The following is a 16,350-nucleotide window of genomic DNA, read 5'->3' on the forward strand; positions in this document are numbered from 1 at the left end:
ACTGAATGCTCTGTATTAGCTTGCAACAACGCTTCATTTAATTCTTTCAGTGTCCCAAAGCTGTCACAATCTTTTGATCATAATATGCTGTTAAAGTAAGAGCATGGATTTAATTAGTTCTGAAAATGAAACATTCTAGTCTATACAGGCCAAATCTATGAGTATAATAGTTTCCAGCAGTGATCCGTTGGCGAAACAGGGAAACAGAGGGTTTACAAGACAGACATTGGCATCTAGTGGCCACAGAAGGTAATGACAGTTTCTAACATCATTTCTGTTAAACAAATACGATTAAGACCATTTAAAATGATAATAATTCAGAACAATATTTGTGCAGTCAAAAATACACAGCATTATCTGGGAGACAAAATCACAAATACTAGTCTAACACGTTTTTATATTTCTGTGGCTTTTAAGACATGATTATGAATTACGAGTAACATCAATGTTAAAATCTTTCTTGGAGGGTTACATTCACTGTTGGGTTTCCCCCAATGATACTTCAAGTGAAATATGCATAAGATATATGAAATTACAACTTTGTATTCCTGTGATAAATGTAAACTTTGGAGTTATGATATGATCCACCAGATGGCAGCATGCATCACACTTCCTCTGAGGCTGGACTCCTCCAAGGCTGTCCTTCAAGCAGGGGCACTGCTGCAGTACAATAACACAGCACGTTAGCTCAGCTTCTTACAGTACAGTACACTACACAGCATTCAGACATGACGAAGGAACAGGGTAAGATATGACCTAAAGGGCCCATATCCTACATTTATTTTTCAATGTTCATGTGGTTGTTGTATTAAAATGGTTATAACTCAGCTGTACATGATCACTTTCCATCCTCTCTTTATTCACTCATTAGAATAAATAAGTTGTTTCTGTTACAGCATCATAAAGACCGATAAACGTATGTGAGCTCTCATCTGACTGTCTGCCTTGTATTGTGTCTCATTCAAAAAGCAGTCCAGGCTGAAACACTCATTATAACTTCAGCGTAAGTAGGATGAGCTGAACTGATAGAGGCCAAAACATAAATGAGTCGGTTATTGTGACATTACAAAAACAATGAGTGTGTTTAAATGCACTCAATAATCCGATAACTGCAGAAAATCCGATCAACGCGTTTACATGCACTCAATAATCCGATAACTGCAGAAAATCCGATCAACGCGTTTACATGCACTCAATAATCTGATAACTGCAGAAAATCCGATCAACGCGTTTACATGCACTCAATAATCCGATAACTGCAGAAAATCCGATCAACGCGTTTAAAGGCACTCAATAATCCGATAACTGCAGAAAATCAGATCAACGTGTTTACATGCACTCAATAATCCGATAACTGCAGAAAATCAGATCAACGTGTTTACATGCACTCAATAATCTGATAACTGCAGAAAATCCGATCAACGTGTTTACATGCACTCAATAATCCATTAACTGCAGAAAATCAGATCAACGTGTTTACATGCACTCAATAATCCGATAACTGCAGAAAATCAGATCAACGTGTTCACATGCACTCAATAATCCGATAACTGCAGAAAATCGGATCAACGCGTTTACATGCACTCAATAATCCGATAACTGCAGACAATCAGATCAACGTGTTTACATGCACTCAATAATACGATAACTGCAGACAATCAGATCAACGTGTTTACATGCACGCAATAATCCATTAACTGCAGAAAATCGGATCAACGCGTTTACATGCACTCAATAATCCATTAACTGCAGACAATCAGATCAACGTGTTTACATGCACTCAATAATACGATAACTGCAGACAATCAGATCAACGTGTTTACATGCACGCAATAATCCATTAACTGCAGAAAATCAGATCAACGTGTTTACATGCACTCAATAATCCGATAACTGCAGAAAATCAGATCAACGTGTTCACATGCACTCAATAATCCGATAACTGCAGAAAATCGGATCAACGCGTTTACATGCACTCAATAATCCGATAACTGCAGACAATCAGATCAACGTGTTTACATGCACTCAATAATACGATAACTGCAGACAATCAGATCAACGTGTTTACATGCACGCAATAATCCATTAACTGCAGAAAATCGGATCAACGCGTTTACATGCACTCAATAATCCGATAACTGCAGACAATCAGATCAACGTGTTTACATGCACTCAATAATCCATTAACTGCAGAAAATCAGATCAATGTGTTTAAATACACTCAATAATCCGATAACTGCAGAAAATCCGATCAACGCGTTTACATGCACTCAATAATCCGATAACTGCAGAAAATCAGATCAACGTGTTTACATGCACGCAATAATGCATTAACTGCAGAAAATCAGATCAATGTGTTTAAATACACTCAATAATCCGATAACTGCAAAAAATTCGATCAACGTGTTTACATGCACTCAATAATATGATAACTGCAGACAATCAGATCAACGTGTTTACATGCACGCAATAATCCATTAACTGCAGAAAATCAGATCAACGTGTTTACATGCACTCAATAATACGATAACTGCAGACAATCAGATCAACGTGTTTACATGCACGCAATAATCCATTAACTGCAGAAAATCGGATCAACGCGTTTACATGCACTCAATAATCCGATAACTGCAGACAATCAGATCAACGTGTTTACATGCACTCAATAATACGATAACTGCAGACAATCAGATCAACGTGTTTACATGCACTCAATAATCCATTAACTGCAGAAAATCAGATCAATGTGTTTAAATACACTCAATAATCCGATAACTGCAGAAAATCCGATCAACGCGTTTACATGCACTCAATAATCCGATAACTGCAGAAAATCAGATCAACGTGTTTACATGCACGCAATAATGCATTAACTGCAGAAAATCAGATTAATGTGTTTAAATACACTCAATAATCCGATAACTGCAAAAAATTCGATCAACGTGTTTACATGCACTCAATAATATGATAACTGCAGACAATCAGATCAACGTGTTTACATGCACGCAATAATCCGATAACTGCAAAAAATCCGATCAACGTGTTTACATGCACTCAATAATCCGATAACTGCAGAAAATCCGATCAACGCATTTACATGCACTCAATAATCCGATAACTGCAAAAAATCCGATCAAAGTGTTTACATGCACTCAATAATACGATAACTGCAGACAATCAGATCAACGTGTTTACATGCACGCAATAATCCGATAACTGCAAAAAATCCGATCAACGTGTTTACATGCACTCAATAATCCGATAACTGCAGACAATCAGATCAACGTGTTTACATGCACTCAATAATCCGATAACTGCAGACAATCCGATCAACGCATTTACATGCACGCAATAATCCGATAACTGCAAAAATCCGATCAACGCATTTACATGCACTCAATAATCCGATAACTGCAGAAAATCCGATCAACGCGTTTACATGCACTCAATAATCCGATAACTGCAGAAAATCAGATCAACGTGTTTACATGCACTCAATAATACGATAACTGCAGACAATCAGATCAACGTGTTTACATGCACGCAATAATCCGATAACTGCAGAAAATCCGATCAACGTGTTTACATGCACTCAATAATCCGATAACTGCAGAAAATCCGATCAACGCATTTACATGCACTCAATAATCCGATAACTACAGAAAATCTGATCAACGCGTTTACATGCACTCAATAATCCAATAACTGAGAAAATCTGATTTTGTCCGGAGTGCAGTTAACACGTTTACATGCAATTGGATAATCAGATAGTGGGCAAAATCCAGGTCTACCTGAGTCAGACAGTAATCAGACTTATGCGTCATGCCGTGGCTTTTTAAAAAAAACATCGCACCACCTGAAAATATGGTCATACATCATGTAGAAAATAAAGAACATTTAAATCTATTATTTCGCGTTTGATTTCAGTGCCACTCGAAAGTGTTCTGCTGCGTCTCGCGGCAACTCTGCTTGCTTATTTCTGGTACCGCCATCTGTTCTCATGCATGCGTACACTAAAAAATCCCAAAGAAATCAGAGTAAGAGTTTACATGCATTGACAAATCTGATTACTGAGCTAAAATCCAGCTCTCTTTATTGGATTTCTTAATCAGAGATCATTTGGATCAAAATGTATATTTTTAAACTTTAACAGTGTTTACATACTGAATCAAACTCAAGGGAAAGGGATACAGCAAAGAACTGAATTAATGGAACATAGACATTTATATGAATATAGTACAGTACATACTACAGTTCAAAAGCTTCTACCCAAAAAATGGAGAAGGCAAAAAGGTTCTTTACTTTTGTTCAAATGATTTTGAAAATATAAAAGAGTAAAGATGCGTTGATGATATGCTGGTCCTGCACAAATTCATATGCTTCAAATAATCAGTCTGAAGCTGCAAAATAAAAAAACAGTACGTGCCCAGAATAATGAGCTGTGGATGACAGAGGGAGCTACATGGGACCTAGAATGAAGCTATAACAAAATGAATATGCAGAACGGTGATCAAATCTTGAGGCAGATAAATAGACAAAAGTACTGTAAATAGATATTTATTAAATGAAACATCAAATATGTGTTCAATACGTATCTATTCATAATATAAAGTTGAAGTTATTATTATATTTGAACTAACAAAATGTGAGCATTTATATGGCGGGATGTGCACAGTGGTGGTCTTACTTGGTGTGCTCCTATGAGATCTCAGAGACACTCGAAGCCCCTCCTCACTCAGTTTAGGCACTGGCGGCCTTACTGGACCTGGCCGTATCCCAGCATTCCACTGGTTTGAACCGAGCCTCTTTTCCGGGTCCTTACTGGCTGAGAGAGATGCTAAACTTTGCGTCGCCCACTGCGGCCGGCTCTGTTTTCTCTTACCGTCTGCCCCACGGTCCAGTGACAAGAACATCTGAGAACAGAGGCACAGTATAGTGTCATACTGAACTGACCATCTACGTTTCTCATGATGACGCTAATGCTAATGTGCTAAATTAACGCTCCAATGTTTTTCTTTCCTGATCTACATCCGCTGCATCTGCAGCATACATTGCTGACCACATACGACAATGTCTATGCATCTCCCTGTGTTGAAAGAGCGTTGAAAAGAAGAAAAAGTGTTTAACAGCAGAAAAGCTAATTGGCCAGTCTGCCAATTAAAGGGCCCATATCACGGAAAACTGAGAAATACTGAAATAAAAGAGTTTGGTGCTTTGTTAAAATAACACACCACTTACATCCCAATCCATGTAGTCTATACACAGATAAGCCATAACGATAAAACCACCTTCTTGTTTCTACACTCACTGTCTACTTTTTTAGCTCTACTTAGCATATAGGTGCACTTTGTAGTTCTACAGTTACAGACTGTAGTCCATCTGTTTCTCTGATACTTTGTTACACTGTTCTTCAATGGTCAGGACCCCCTCAGGACCACCACAGGACCACCACAGAGCAGGTGTTATTCGGATCATATGGTACGTGGAGCTGATAAAATCGACAATGAGTGTAGAAATGAGGAGGTGGTCATAACGTTATGGCTGATGTGTGTCTATGGAAATGAAACTGCAAAAACAGCTTGTTTTAAATCTGTTTTGTGATGTCACAAAATCCAACACATTTAAATATCCACCTACATCAGTTTAGCTCTGCCCATTCACACTAAAGTTAAATGACTAAATGACTTTAACACTAAATGACTGTTTCAGCACTGGCTTCTTTTTTGAATACAGGGCAGCCAATCAGAAAAGAGGCAATTTATATATCAGTTTTAAAGGTACAGTAACAAAACCTACCTGTTTAAATCTGAGAGATTAAGAGAGTTGGGGAAATAGCCATGTAAAATTGTATTTTTACTTTTTTGGTACATAAAACCTAAAATTTTATAAGCAGTGCTATAAAAGTAAAAGAAAATGTCAGATTTGGGCCATTTAAAGGCTATTTTGCTCCTTATTGTGAGCCAGCAGTGTGCCGCAAGTTGCATCCAGCAGGAAATACATGCTTCTAATGTAAAACCAGCTTAACATTAGAGCAAAACAACTTTGTTTTTGAACTGATATATTTTGTTTTTGACATAGTTTTTGAATGATCACAGTGTGCTTATTTCTGATTGTGATCCTGTTTGATTGACCTCCACAATGCTAACATTTTAGGAGAAGGCAAAAATGTTGAGAATTTTTAAAGCGTTATTACTACAAGGTTTTATCCCAAGTATTTTTGGGCCATTTCTTTTAGTCCATTCATCATAATACATTCACATAATGTAAGGTCAGCTGCCGTACTCAAATGATGCAAAAAAGCAAAACAAAAAAACATATGGGAGTAAATGGAGATGGGTTTGATATAATGATGACTATACATGAAATTACCATTTACTGTATCGTGAAAACACTATGGCTTTATACTTCTCCAACACACATGCAGTACTCCATACTTTTGAACACCAAGGCCCAATCCCAGTTCCCATTGGAACTGACTTACAAGGGGTAGTGGTTGAAATCTTGCCCTACAAAACTGAACCCTCAAATAAAAACAAACAAAAAAATATCACTTCATTAACAGCTACTAGCGCTGCTCTGTAGGCGATCCGGCCCATCTTCAGTGATAGCAGAGGAGGGTAAAGTTCAGCTCCTCACTGCTGGGCTTTGGTTACATTTAGGGCATCATATGTTTTCATAGAGGGGAATAAGACAATTATTTATTATCGCCCACTGTTAATTCTTTGGTGATACGAAGCTGAAGTCAGATATTCACCAGCTTCTTGTTCAAATTTTCTGTTCCACCTTAAATGGTGAAGCAGTTACACTCTGACGCTTCAGGCATCAGAACTGCTGGACTATTTAAGGTGGAACAGGAACGTTAGCTAGCTAGCTCCCGAGACATAAGCATGCTATTAGTGTTTTTTTATGCTTGTTATGAAGAAAACAACCACGATGAATACTTTGAAACGACAACTAAGAGAATACAATGGTTATCATAAATTTTTACCAGAGAATTTTGGATTCCTTTGGTCGCTCGCACAGCCATCTTGGCATGTTTTCTTTTTTTTAACACTATGTTTGGAGTGTCCCAGTTAGCAATATATGTCTGGCTCACTTGTGGGCCACATCCTTGGTTTGTTCTGGCCCAATATAAAGCTGGGTCCTAGGCCCAGATCTGGCCCATATACTGTAAAGTGAATAGAACTAAAGGATATGGGCCTAATTTGGCCCAACTATATTATTCGTCCACAGCATTCATACCAGAATTGTCCCATGAATGTAGACACGAGGCAAAACTATATGAAGCTGTCCAGGATCTGGCCCTGTTCTGACCAGCATGCCTAGGATAGGAAAGCCAGATTTGGCTCAAAACTGTCTGCTATCTAGTGCCTCTGAAAAACCTCCATTTGGAGGGCCATGTAGCTCTAACACTTCGCCCTACCCCTCTATCTCGACAAGAATTGGGACACCCTACCCCTAGACGTGACCTCGCTCAACAGACGACTAAGGGCTAAGTGGTAGGGGCGAGGGGTGAAAAAGGACTGGGCCTTAGGCTGCGCACAGCGCTGTTTCTAGCAAAGCAGAATGTTTTTGTGATACTTTAGTTTTTAGCCCATCATGGTTTCTTGAGAGTGTATTCTCTACATGGTTTTGGCAGCATATTGCTCTCAACAATCAGCAGAAAATAGACATGAAGAGTAATAGCTCCACTCCAACTGACAGCTGGTTTAAACATAGTCATTAATCAGATTTACAGATATTACAAGTTTAATTTCCTCTTTAATATAGATCCACACTGCAGAAATGTAAAGAGTTTATCTTTCAAAAAGGTGCCGCACAGTTACAGCTTGTGGATAACTTCGGTTTATGGCATATCTATGTCAACAGAAGTGGATTGGGCTTATTATAGCTGATACCTGATAAATTAAAACATGCCTGGAAATGGAAAATGATGAGAGATAGAGATTAAGGTGGAAAATGCTGGAATGTTGCTGTGTTGTTGTGTGTTTCTTGCCTCAGTATCTTTCACTCAAAGGATTTTTTTTTATAGTTTTGCCTCTGCCTGCACTCTCCCACAGTGCACCACATTAGCATAATTTCCCATGTTAAGTGATGAGTATGCATAATGCCTCTTAGATATGTAGTCTCTGAAGACTTCTTTGCACTCTTTTCTCCTTTGATTTGAGCAGGAGTCAGTGGAACAGTCACATGATGATTGCAAGAGCTTACCAAAGATTTGGCTTTGCGCAGCCTGTACGATGAGGCAGACAGGGCTTTCTTCTTTGTGTTCTCTTGCGTTGTTGTGTTGGGATTAGCTCCTCTGCTTCTTGCTTGTCTGCAAAGATAACAAGGACACGTTCACTGCAGTTCACACTAAACCCACACCTAAAAACACACACGCTCATGCACGGTGCTTGTATAACCAGAGCTGTTTTGACCTGATACCACAATAGTGGAGACGGCAGAGTTATGGAATAATTGAAATTTAGGGGGAGGAACATGCTTGAAACCCCTTCTCCTTCCATCCTAACACCCTTCAAAACATCTCTACCTTCCATTTCCTGTGACAATGTTTTCTTTCTCTCACCACCACCTGATCTCTTCCATGTTCCTCAGTTTTATGGTAGCTTTATCAAGTCTAAACAGGTCGTCCAGCCTTCTGGCTCCAAGCAGAAGCTGCTCAGAGCTCCAACCCAAGTCCTCTGAGTTCTCTTCCCTCATTCAAACATACAGTCTGCCCCCATACTATCACCATACTTTGAGGGCACAGTCCAAACTCGCAAATTAAATAGTTCCTAAAAAACATGCGACAACCCCATTTCCAAAAAAGTTGTGACACGGTGCACAGCGTAAATATAAATAGGATGCAATGATATGCAAATGATGTAATCCACATTTTTGAAGGAAAACACTACAAATCAAGTCAACATATCAAATGTTGAAACTGAGAAAATGTAATTGTTTTTTGAAAAATATGACCATTTTTAATTTGATGGCAACAACACATTATAGAAAAAAGCTGGGACGGGGGCCTGTTTACCACTGCGTTTCATCACCTCTTCTTTTAACAGAGCAAAAGCTCTTTGCTGTTTTATGTTGAGAAACGTTATTCTTGAACTGTTGCACTATTTGATCATGCAGTCTTTCACAAAGTGCTGAACTTCTTCTCATCTTTGCTTCTGAGAGACTCCGCCTCTCTGAGATGGTCTTAATACCCAATCTTACTACTGATCTGTTGCCAATTAACCGCCAGGTGTTTCTTTTGCCCTTGTCCCAACTTTTTTGGAAGGTGTTCCTGGCATCAAATTCAAAATGGGCAAATATTTTTCAAAAAAACAAGAACATTTCTTAGTTTCAACATTTCATTTGTTTCACTTTTAATATTATTTTACTACTTTTTCATACTATTTTAAATGAAATATAGGGTTAAAATTATTTGCACATTATTACATTTTCTTTTTTTTTACATTTTGCACAGCATCACAACTTTTGGAAATGGGGTTATATGTGAAATCAGATTAAAACCAGAAAGTAGTGACTTGGCCTGTATTTAAACAAGAACAGCACAAAGACCAAATATTTAACATTTTTCGTTATCAGCTTATTGTTTTTTTGGAAATATATGCACATTCTTAAACTGATGCCTCCAATATTTTCCTAAAACTAAGACTAAGAACACAGTAAAATGTTCAAAAACCATCTCAAACAGGTTATGGTATCATGCTCAGGTACAAAAGGAGCAGGAAAGGCCTAGTCCTTTATAAGCAAGGATGGGTCGAAGCTCACTACTCAATAAAGCACTACTACCCATTTACCAACTATTCTTAAGAAATTTCCTCTTAAAACCCTTTTTCACAAAGATTCTGACATTCACCAACTGAAGAACAAATTTAAGAAAACATTTAGAATGATATTAGTGAATAGGGCCCAATGTTCTTTAATGAGTGTTCTCAAGAATTTCAGGTATTTTATGGTCAATGAAGCAAAAAAATCATCATAAGACCCAGCATGTCTAGAAAGCACAGAATGGTTGCTTGGATCAGTTGTTGTCTTTGGTATACAGACAATTACTAAGTTTTGTTAAAAGGAAAGGTGACTGAACAGAGTGGTGTTCCACGCTTTGTCCTAAATTGTTTGGAACGTGTCACAGGCATCGAATTTGTAGTTGCAATATTTGTAATGAGAGTAAAAAACTAAACTCTTAAAGTAAAACATGAACTATTATGTTTATGTGCTGTTTTCAGTTTAACACAGACCAAAGTGAATTGACTAATCACAGCTTTGTGTTTTATTAGCATTTCACATACTTTTCGTGGTTTGAGGACAGAGTCGTGTGTGCTGGAGTAGTGTGTGCATCTAAATGTGTCATGATGTTAATCAAAGTCTTAGACTTGTCGCGCATACTCAATTCGGTCAAGGTTCTCCAAGTAGTTGAAGCGTATTGTGTCCGTGGGGTGCCTGTCTGAGTCCCTCCATGGAGGAAGTCCTTTTGTCACTGAACCAGGCCTGTTTAAACTCCGCCCACGCTGACTGGGCCCCTGATTTCGGCAGCCGGTCTCTTCTAACTCGTCCATCTCGCTGCCAATCACCCTCACCTCAGGAACTATGAACTCTTCCTTCGCAGGTGTCTGGAAAACATAGGAAGGATCAGGCATAGCAGATATTGCAGTAATATTTTGATACCGGATGACTACAATCATCACAGACAAGAGGAGCATGTTTAGTGGCAGGTCGGTGTCACAGAGCTGCTCAACCGACAGACTCAGGAGATCCTTTGTCCTTTAGAACCATTAGGTTTTTCAACTCCACCCAGTGGGGCAAGAAGACAAAAGGGAAGAAGATAGTGGAAGATTGAATCTCTCACGCTAAAATGACAGGTTTATTTGATCTGTCTGCACATATGGACACCTTACTGTACATATACTGCACTTTCTGCACACCTTACTGCACATCTCACACATCTGGCCCCTTTATTTCAGTACCAAAATACACACATATTTATTCAGTATTGTCATTTTATGTTGCTACCTGCACCTCCTTGTACAGTCATTATTGCACTGCCTTTTTATCTCAGGATAGATCTTGTTGCATATTTTTGTAAATTTCTAGTTGTATCTACAAAATGAAATCTATTATTAACCTCATACAAACTGCATATCTACATCACCACACACTTCAAGCCATGTTGAGTGGACCTGGTAATGCATTTCTGTATGTTCTACTGTTATCTATAAAAATAGACCATAGTGACAGCCATCGTGAAGCCTTCTACGGTCAGCATTGAATGTTTTTTGTATTACCTCAAAGTATAATCTACTTACAGCTGTCCCTCAACCACTGAAAGGCGCTGTTCTTCCACACTTAGGGCGCTGGAAATGACTTATGTACAGTGATATCTTAGGTTAAATCAACTCTCTTGGCAGTTAAATGCTAAGACTGCTATCCTAAAGATGAATTCATACCTTACAAGTGGTGATCTTACTCACCTTGGGTCTGCTTACATGAAGCCCATGCACTGTCTCAACATAGTGCCTCTTCCACACACCTTGCTCAAATGGCGTAGGAGTGAAGGTTATACACCATCCAAGTCTCAGACATTTTGGCATCCACAGCTGGTCCAGTTCTACCAAGCTCTTCCAGTGCCAGCTAACCTGCCAGGGGTTCATAACAGAGAATGTCACATGAGCATGAAGAGTGTGTTAAAGCTCATGGTGGTACGTGGGCACACACAAAAACATGTAAATGTACCGATTAAATGTATTGAAAGTGAAAAAAGTGGGGAAAAAAACAATAAACATTTAATATCTGCATCTTTAGTTTTGCACTGGAGCTGATGTTGCTAACAAGTAGTAGAAGATTACATCTTATACAAATGACATATTTGCTTATTGCATATTTTTGTATATTTCAAGTTGTATATATGACTAGCGATAGATAGGTACAGTAAATAGTGGATAGGTTTTTTTGTATATATTCTTCTTTCTATATTGTATCACCCTTAATAATAATAATAATAATAATAATAATAATAATATTATTGTGGAATCGATAAAGCATCTGCCTATCTATCTATCTATCTATCTATCTATCTATCTATCTATCTATCTATCTATCTATCTATCTATCTATCTATCTATCTGTCATGTCATCACATATCGGCCTCAAACATATTTGCTTGTGTTATTCCTGACAATTTAAGACATTCTGTTATCTATACAAAATGGACTGAGTGGCTAAAACACAGTAGTAGTAGTATCTTGAAGCATGAATTCTCTTTGCACTTTTCTCCATTTTTATTGATGACAACTTGTTAAAATTAATTATCACTTTAATAGTTTCTTCCACATACACCGATCAGGCATAACATTATCCTTGTTTCTATGCTCATTGTCTATTTTATCAGCTCCACTTACTGTATAGCTGCACTTTGTAGTTCTACAGTTACAGACTGTAGTCCATCTGTTTCTCTGATACTTTGTTACCCTGTTCTTCAGTGGTCAGGTCCCCCATGGACCCTCACAGAGCAGGTACTATTTGGGTGGTGGGTCACTAACGTGGTGGTGGTGTGTTAGTGTGTATTGCACTGGTCTAAGTGGATCAGACACAGCAGTGCTGCTGGAGTTTTTAAGCACCTCAGTGTCACTGCTGGACTGAGAATAGTCCACCAACCAAAAACATCCAGCCAGCAGCGTCCTGTGACCACTGATGAAGGACTAGAGGATGACCAACACAAACTGTGCAGCAGCAGATGAGCTATCATCCTTGACTTCACATCTACAAGGTGGACTGACAAGGTAGGAGTGTCTAATAGAGTGGACAGTGAGTGGACACAGTGTTTAAAAACTCCAGCAGCACTGCTGTGTCTGATCCACTTGTACCAGCACAACACACATGAACACACCACCACCACATCAGTGTTGCTGCAGTGCTGAGAATGATCCACCACCCAAATAGTACCTGCTCTGTGAGGGTCCATGGGGGTCCTGACCACTGAAGAACAGGGTAAAAGGAGGCTAACAAAGTATCAGAGAAACAGATGGACTACAGTCTGTAACTGTAGAACTACAAAGTGCTCCTATATAGTAAGTGGAGCTGATAAAATGGACAATGAGCAAAGAAACAAGGAGGTGGTCAGAATGTTATGCCTGATCAGTATATATATATTTTTAAATTGCTTGAACTTAGTTGTCTTAAAGTGAACCTGAAAGGGAATTTGCTTCAAATGACTTCAGTGCTTTTTGGGTTCACAGCGTATGTGAACTATAAAGCAGACGAGGTTCTCATTCTGGTCCTCTTTAGCACAGATGAGATCTCAGACCACTTGTCATTCAAATCTAGAATGACCCCAGTATAAATGACGATGAATTATGGGTAGTATGGTTCAAGTTCATCATATAACAGATATGGTTGGATAAGCCTCTTTTAAACCCACGGTAAAATACTCCAATAGTCGCACGATTTTAAAATCCACTAGGTCGCCCAATAAAGCATTAAATATAATACAGTACTTGAAAGCTGAGCACTAACACTTGGCCATCATTATTTACCTGTGCACATCTACAAAGGCTCCTGGGGTCCAGGTATGAGAAGATGTACAGAGAAATCACGTGGGGGAGAACATTAGTGAAATCCAAAGCTTCCTCCGGCACCTGACTGCACAGAGTCTGCCTGAGATACTTCAGCTGGCCAGCCGTGCATCGAGAAAAGAAGTCTTGCAGCACCTGCTTCCTTTGGCTATCGGTCCACTTATCAAACTGAGTAACAGACATAGGAGATATGAGTGATGTATCTGTATGACAGACGTACAAATAAACAGCTTAGTTAGGATGAAGGGTTCAGCCAGGGGGCAGCCCAGTGAGTGTATCTACTCCAAATGATTTAATAATGAACTGGCAATGAAAAAGCAACTGATGGCCAAAATATATTCAATACATTTAATCATTAAAATGCTTTCCTCACCCACTTCCCAATCAGATTTCTTCGCTCTTCGAAAACCTGCAGGATTGATTGCACACAGAGCACAACTTATGTCAGTCCTACTTTTGGCAAATTGACAGAGATAAGGCACGAGTTTTGAATCTACTCACGTTATAGTATGGCAATATGACAATATTTATTGTTATACAACAGTTAGTTCCAGCTATGCTAGCTGATTGGTTAAGAAGCGTTCTGGCCGTGCTGTTATTTCGCCATAACATCACAGATTTTTCACAACCACTGTCTCATTGTCTCCACCGAGACGCCGTTCCTAAGCAACAACTTTGACCGCTGTAGGAGACGCTCAAGCAATTTGAACGTTTTTACTTCTTATTTTGCCACAAACAGAAAACGAACACTTTTAAGATCAGATTTGACCGACAGCCGATTTGGTCAGACTATGAACATGAGACTACACTAAATTCTGAAAATGTCAGTTGGTCTGTGTGGAGCTGGAGATGGAACGGCCGGCTGTGCAGCGAGTGGGCGGAGCTCGTTACTCTGACGTAGCAGCGAGCTGCTTGTTAAGGAACTATAATTTGGAGGAAAAAACTGAAAATTAAAACATATTAAACGCCGCGTTCACGGCCCAGTTTATTCATTTCTTACTGGATTTATTTAACTGTTGTATTAAAGCAGTAGAACACTGGAGGAGTGTGTTATCACCAATAACATCACGGCTGTGATGATCTAGGGTGACAAAATCACAGCCGTGATGCTATTTCACGATAACACACTCCCTCTCATGTTCTATTGCTTAATTATCCATCATGTTATGTAACAGAATGCTTTTCTGGAAAAAAAAACCCCAGATATTAAAGAAAAAGAAAACAGATGTATCACTGATACTTAAAGAACACTGGATAACTGCATGTTTAATTACAAAGACAGCATAATTAGTCCTGTTTGATTGGATTTAGTGCAGCACAGGATGAGAACAACATTATATTCACAGCATTTTTTAAATGTGGCACTACTTTTCTGATCAAACTTATCAAACATCAGAAAAACGAAATATTGTGATGTATATTGTATATTTCGTAAACATCTTGGAGTATCGTGATATTATATTTTTGCTTCATCCACCACCGGTACATTGTTACTGACAACAGAAAGCTCCAAACTGAGGAAGATCTCGCTAAAACAACTCCGCTAGATATGATGTAAGAAAGGCTGAATAAGTGGTCAGTGGCACGTACATGGTTGTTGATCTGGTTGTGGTTCAGTGGGGTCCAGGCACTCCGCTTGGTCTGCATCTTGGCGCTGGGTGTCTCTCTAACGGTGAGGGGCATCTTCTAACCACTTACACAGCCTCCCACCACCTATACCTATAGAATTAAACACTGATGTCAAGACAGATGTTACAAAACTAAATGCACACATTTGGAATGCCTTACCGCATTATCTGCATCTCGTAAATGCTGTGATAAATAGCAAAATCTCCAGAATGATATAATAGTCCTCTTGCCCATGTAAACTTAAATTAGTTGACTTAATAAAAATCAAACTAACTTACTGTCTTGAAAAAAATGAAGTACAGTTACCTCAAGCTTAAATAACCTTTTATATGAATTATAGTTACTTTCTAATTTTGAGTCCACATGTCTGCAGTAAATAAACTTAAACAGCCCAGTTATTATAAATGGTTTCAATGAGCTGCCGATATTCTACTTTGTCAAGTTCTTCTTTTTCTTGAATTGCTTATGTTAATCCTTGTGTGGTGTTCAGGGCTGTGGGACCCATTTTCAATGTTTACCAAAAGAAGAAATTATATGTTTTTTTATTTCAACCTCAGATTCTGGGCCTTTGCTCATTTTCTGTGAAGAACATATAAAATAACCCATTTTCAGTGTCTTCACTCTGTTCACCCCCCACACATTTATATTACACATGTGGTGTTGGGCTGAACTGGCGGGGAGTAAAAGTGTGGAGGTGCTGTGTCCCTCACTCTGTTCTACACCTACATGACCTGCTGTTAGTGCGTGTGTGTGTTTGTATATGTGTGTGTGTGTTTGTATATGTGTGCATGTTTATGAGGGTGGACAACATGGACAGGTTGCTGACTGGCTACAGCTGCTACAGGAGAATCCTACACTGGACACTTGTGATATTTTAAACACCTGGTATTTTTACATCAACTGCTACGGCTGTATTGATTTAAAAAAAACAACAATAATGTGGTGGGTCCACCAGACCACTGAGTAACAAACACATCAACACCACACAAGGGTTAACTTGAATCACGCACTCTTCCTTGTGCAATGTATTGGCATCAATTATAACAACTATTATATTAGGTGAACCGGTTCGCACACTTAAATGAGTAAATGGCTTATTTAAGACTAAAGATCATCCATTTCTAAAGACTCTACTGTTTTAATACATGTACTG

The 16,350-nt window shown here is 38.7% G+C and overlaps 1 protein-coding gene across 4 annotated transcripts in view; it reads right to left on the reverse strand.

Moving 5' to 3' along the window:
• fbxo16 (F-box protein 16) overlaps nucleotides 1-16,350 on the reverse strand; it is a 22,789-nt gene continuing 6,439 nt past the window's right edge. For all 4 annotated transcript variants that reach the window (XM_037538153.1, XM_037538152.1, XM_017720204.2 and 1 more), the window contains 8 exons: nucleotides 15,159-15,287; nucleotides 13,942-13,977; nucleotides 13,530-13,736; nucleotides 11,469-11,633; nucleotides 10,387-10,610; nucleotides 8,212-8,317; nucleotides 4,688-4,913; nucleotides 1-660 (listed from right to left, as the gene is read on the reverse strand). In XM_037538153.1, coding sequence (XP_037394050.1) covers nucleotides 605-660; nucleotides 4,688-4,913; nucleotides 8,212-8,317; nucleotides 10,387-10,610; nucleotides 11,469-11,633; nucleotides 13,530-13,736; nucleotides 13,942-13,977; nucleotides 15,159-15,251 — 1,113 coding nt within the window. In that variant the 5' untranslated portion in view covers nucleotides 15,252-15,287 and the 3' untranslated portion in view covers nucleotides 1-604. The remainder of the gene's footprint in view (nucleotides 661-4,687; nucleotides 4,914-8,211; nucleotides 8,318-10,386; nucleotides 10,611-11,468; nucleotides 11,634-13,529; nucleotides 13,737-13,941; nucleotides 13,978-15,158; nucleotides 15,288-16,350) is intronic.

This window comes from Pygocentrus nattereri, chromosome 4, assembly GCF_015220715.1.
Source record: "Pygocentrus nattereri isolate fPygNat1 chromosome 4, fPygNat1.pri, whole genome shotgun sequence".
Classification (NCBI taxonomy): Eukaryota; Metazoa; Chordata; class Actinopteri; order Characiformes; family Serrasalmidae; genus Pygocentrus; species Pygocentrus nattereri.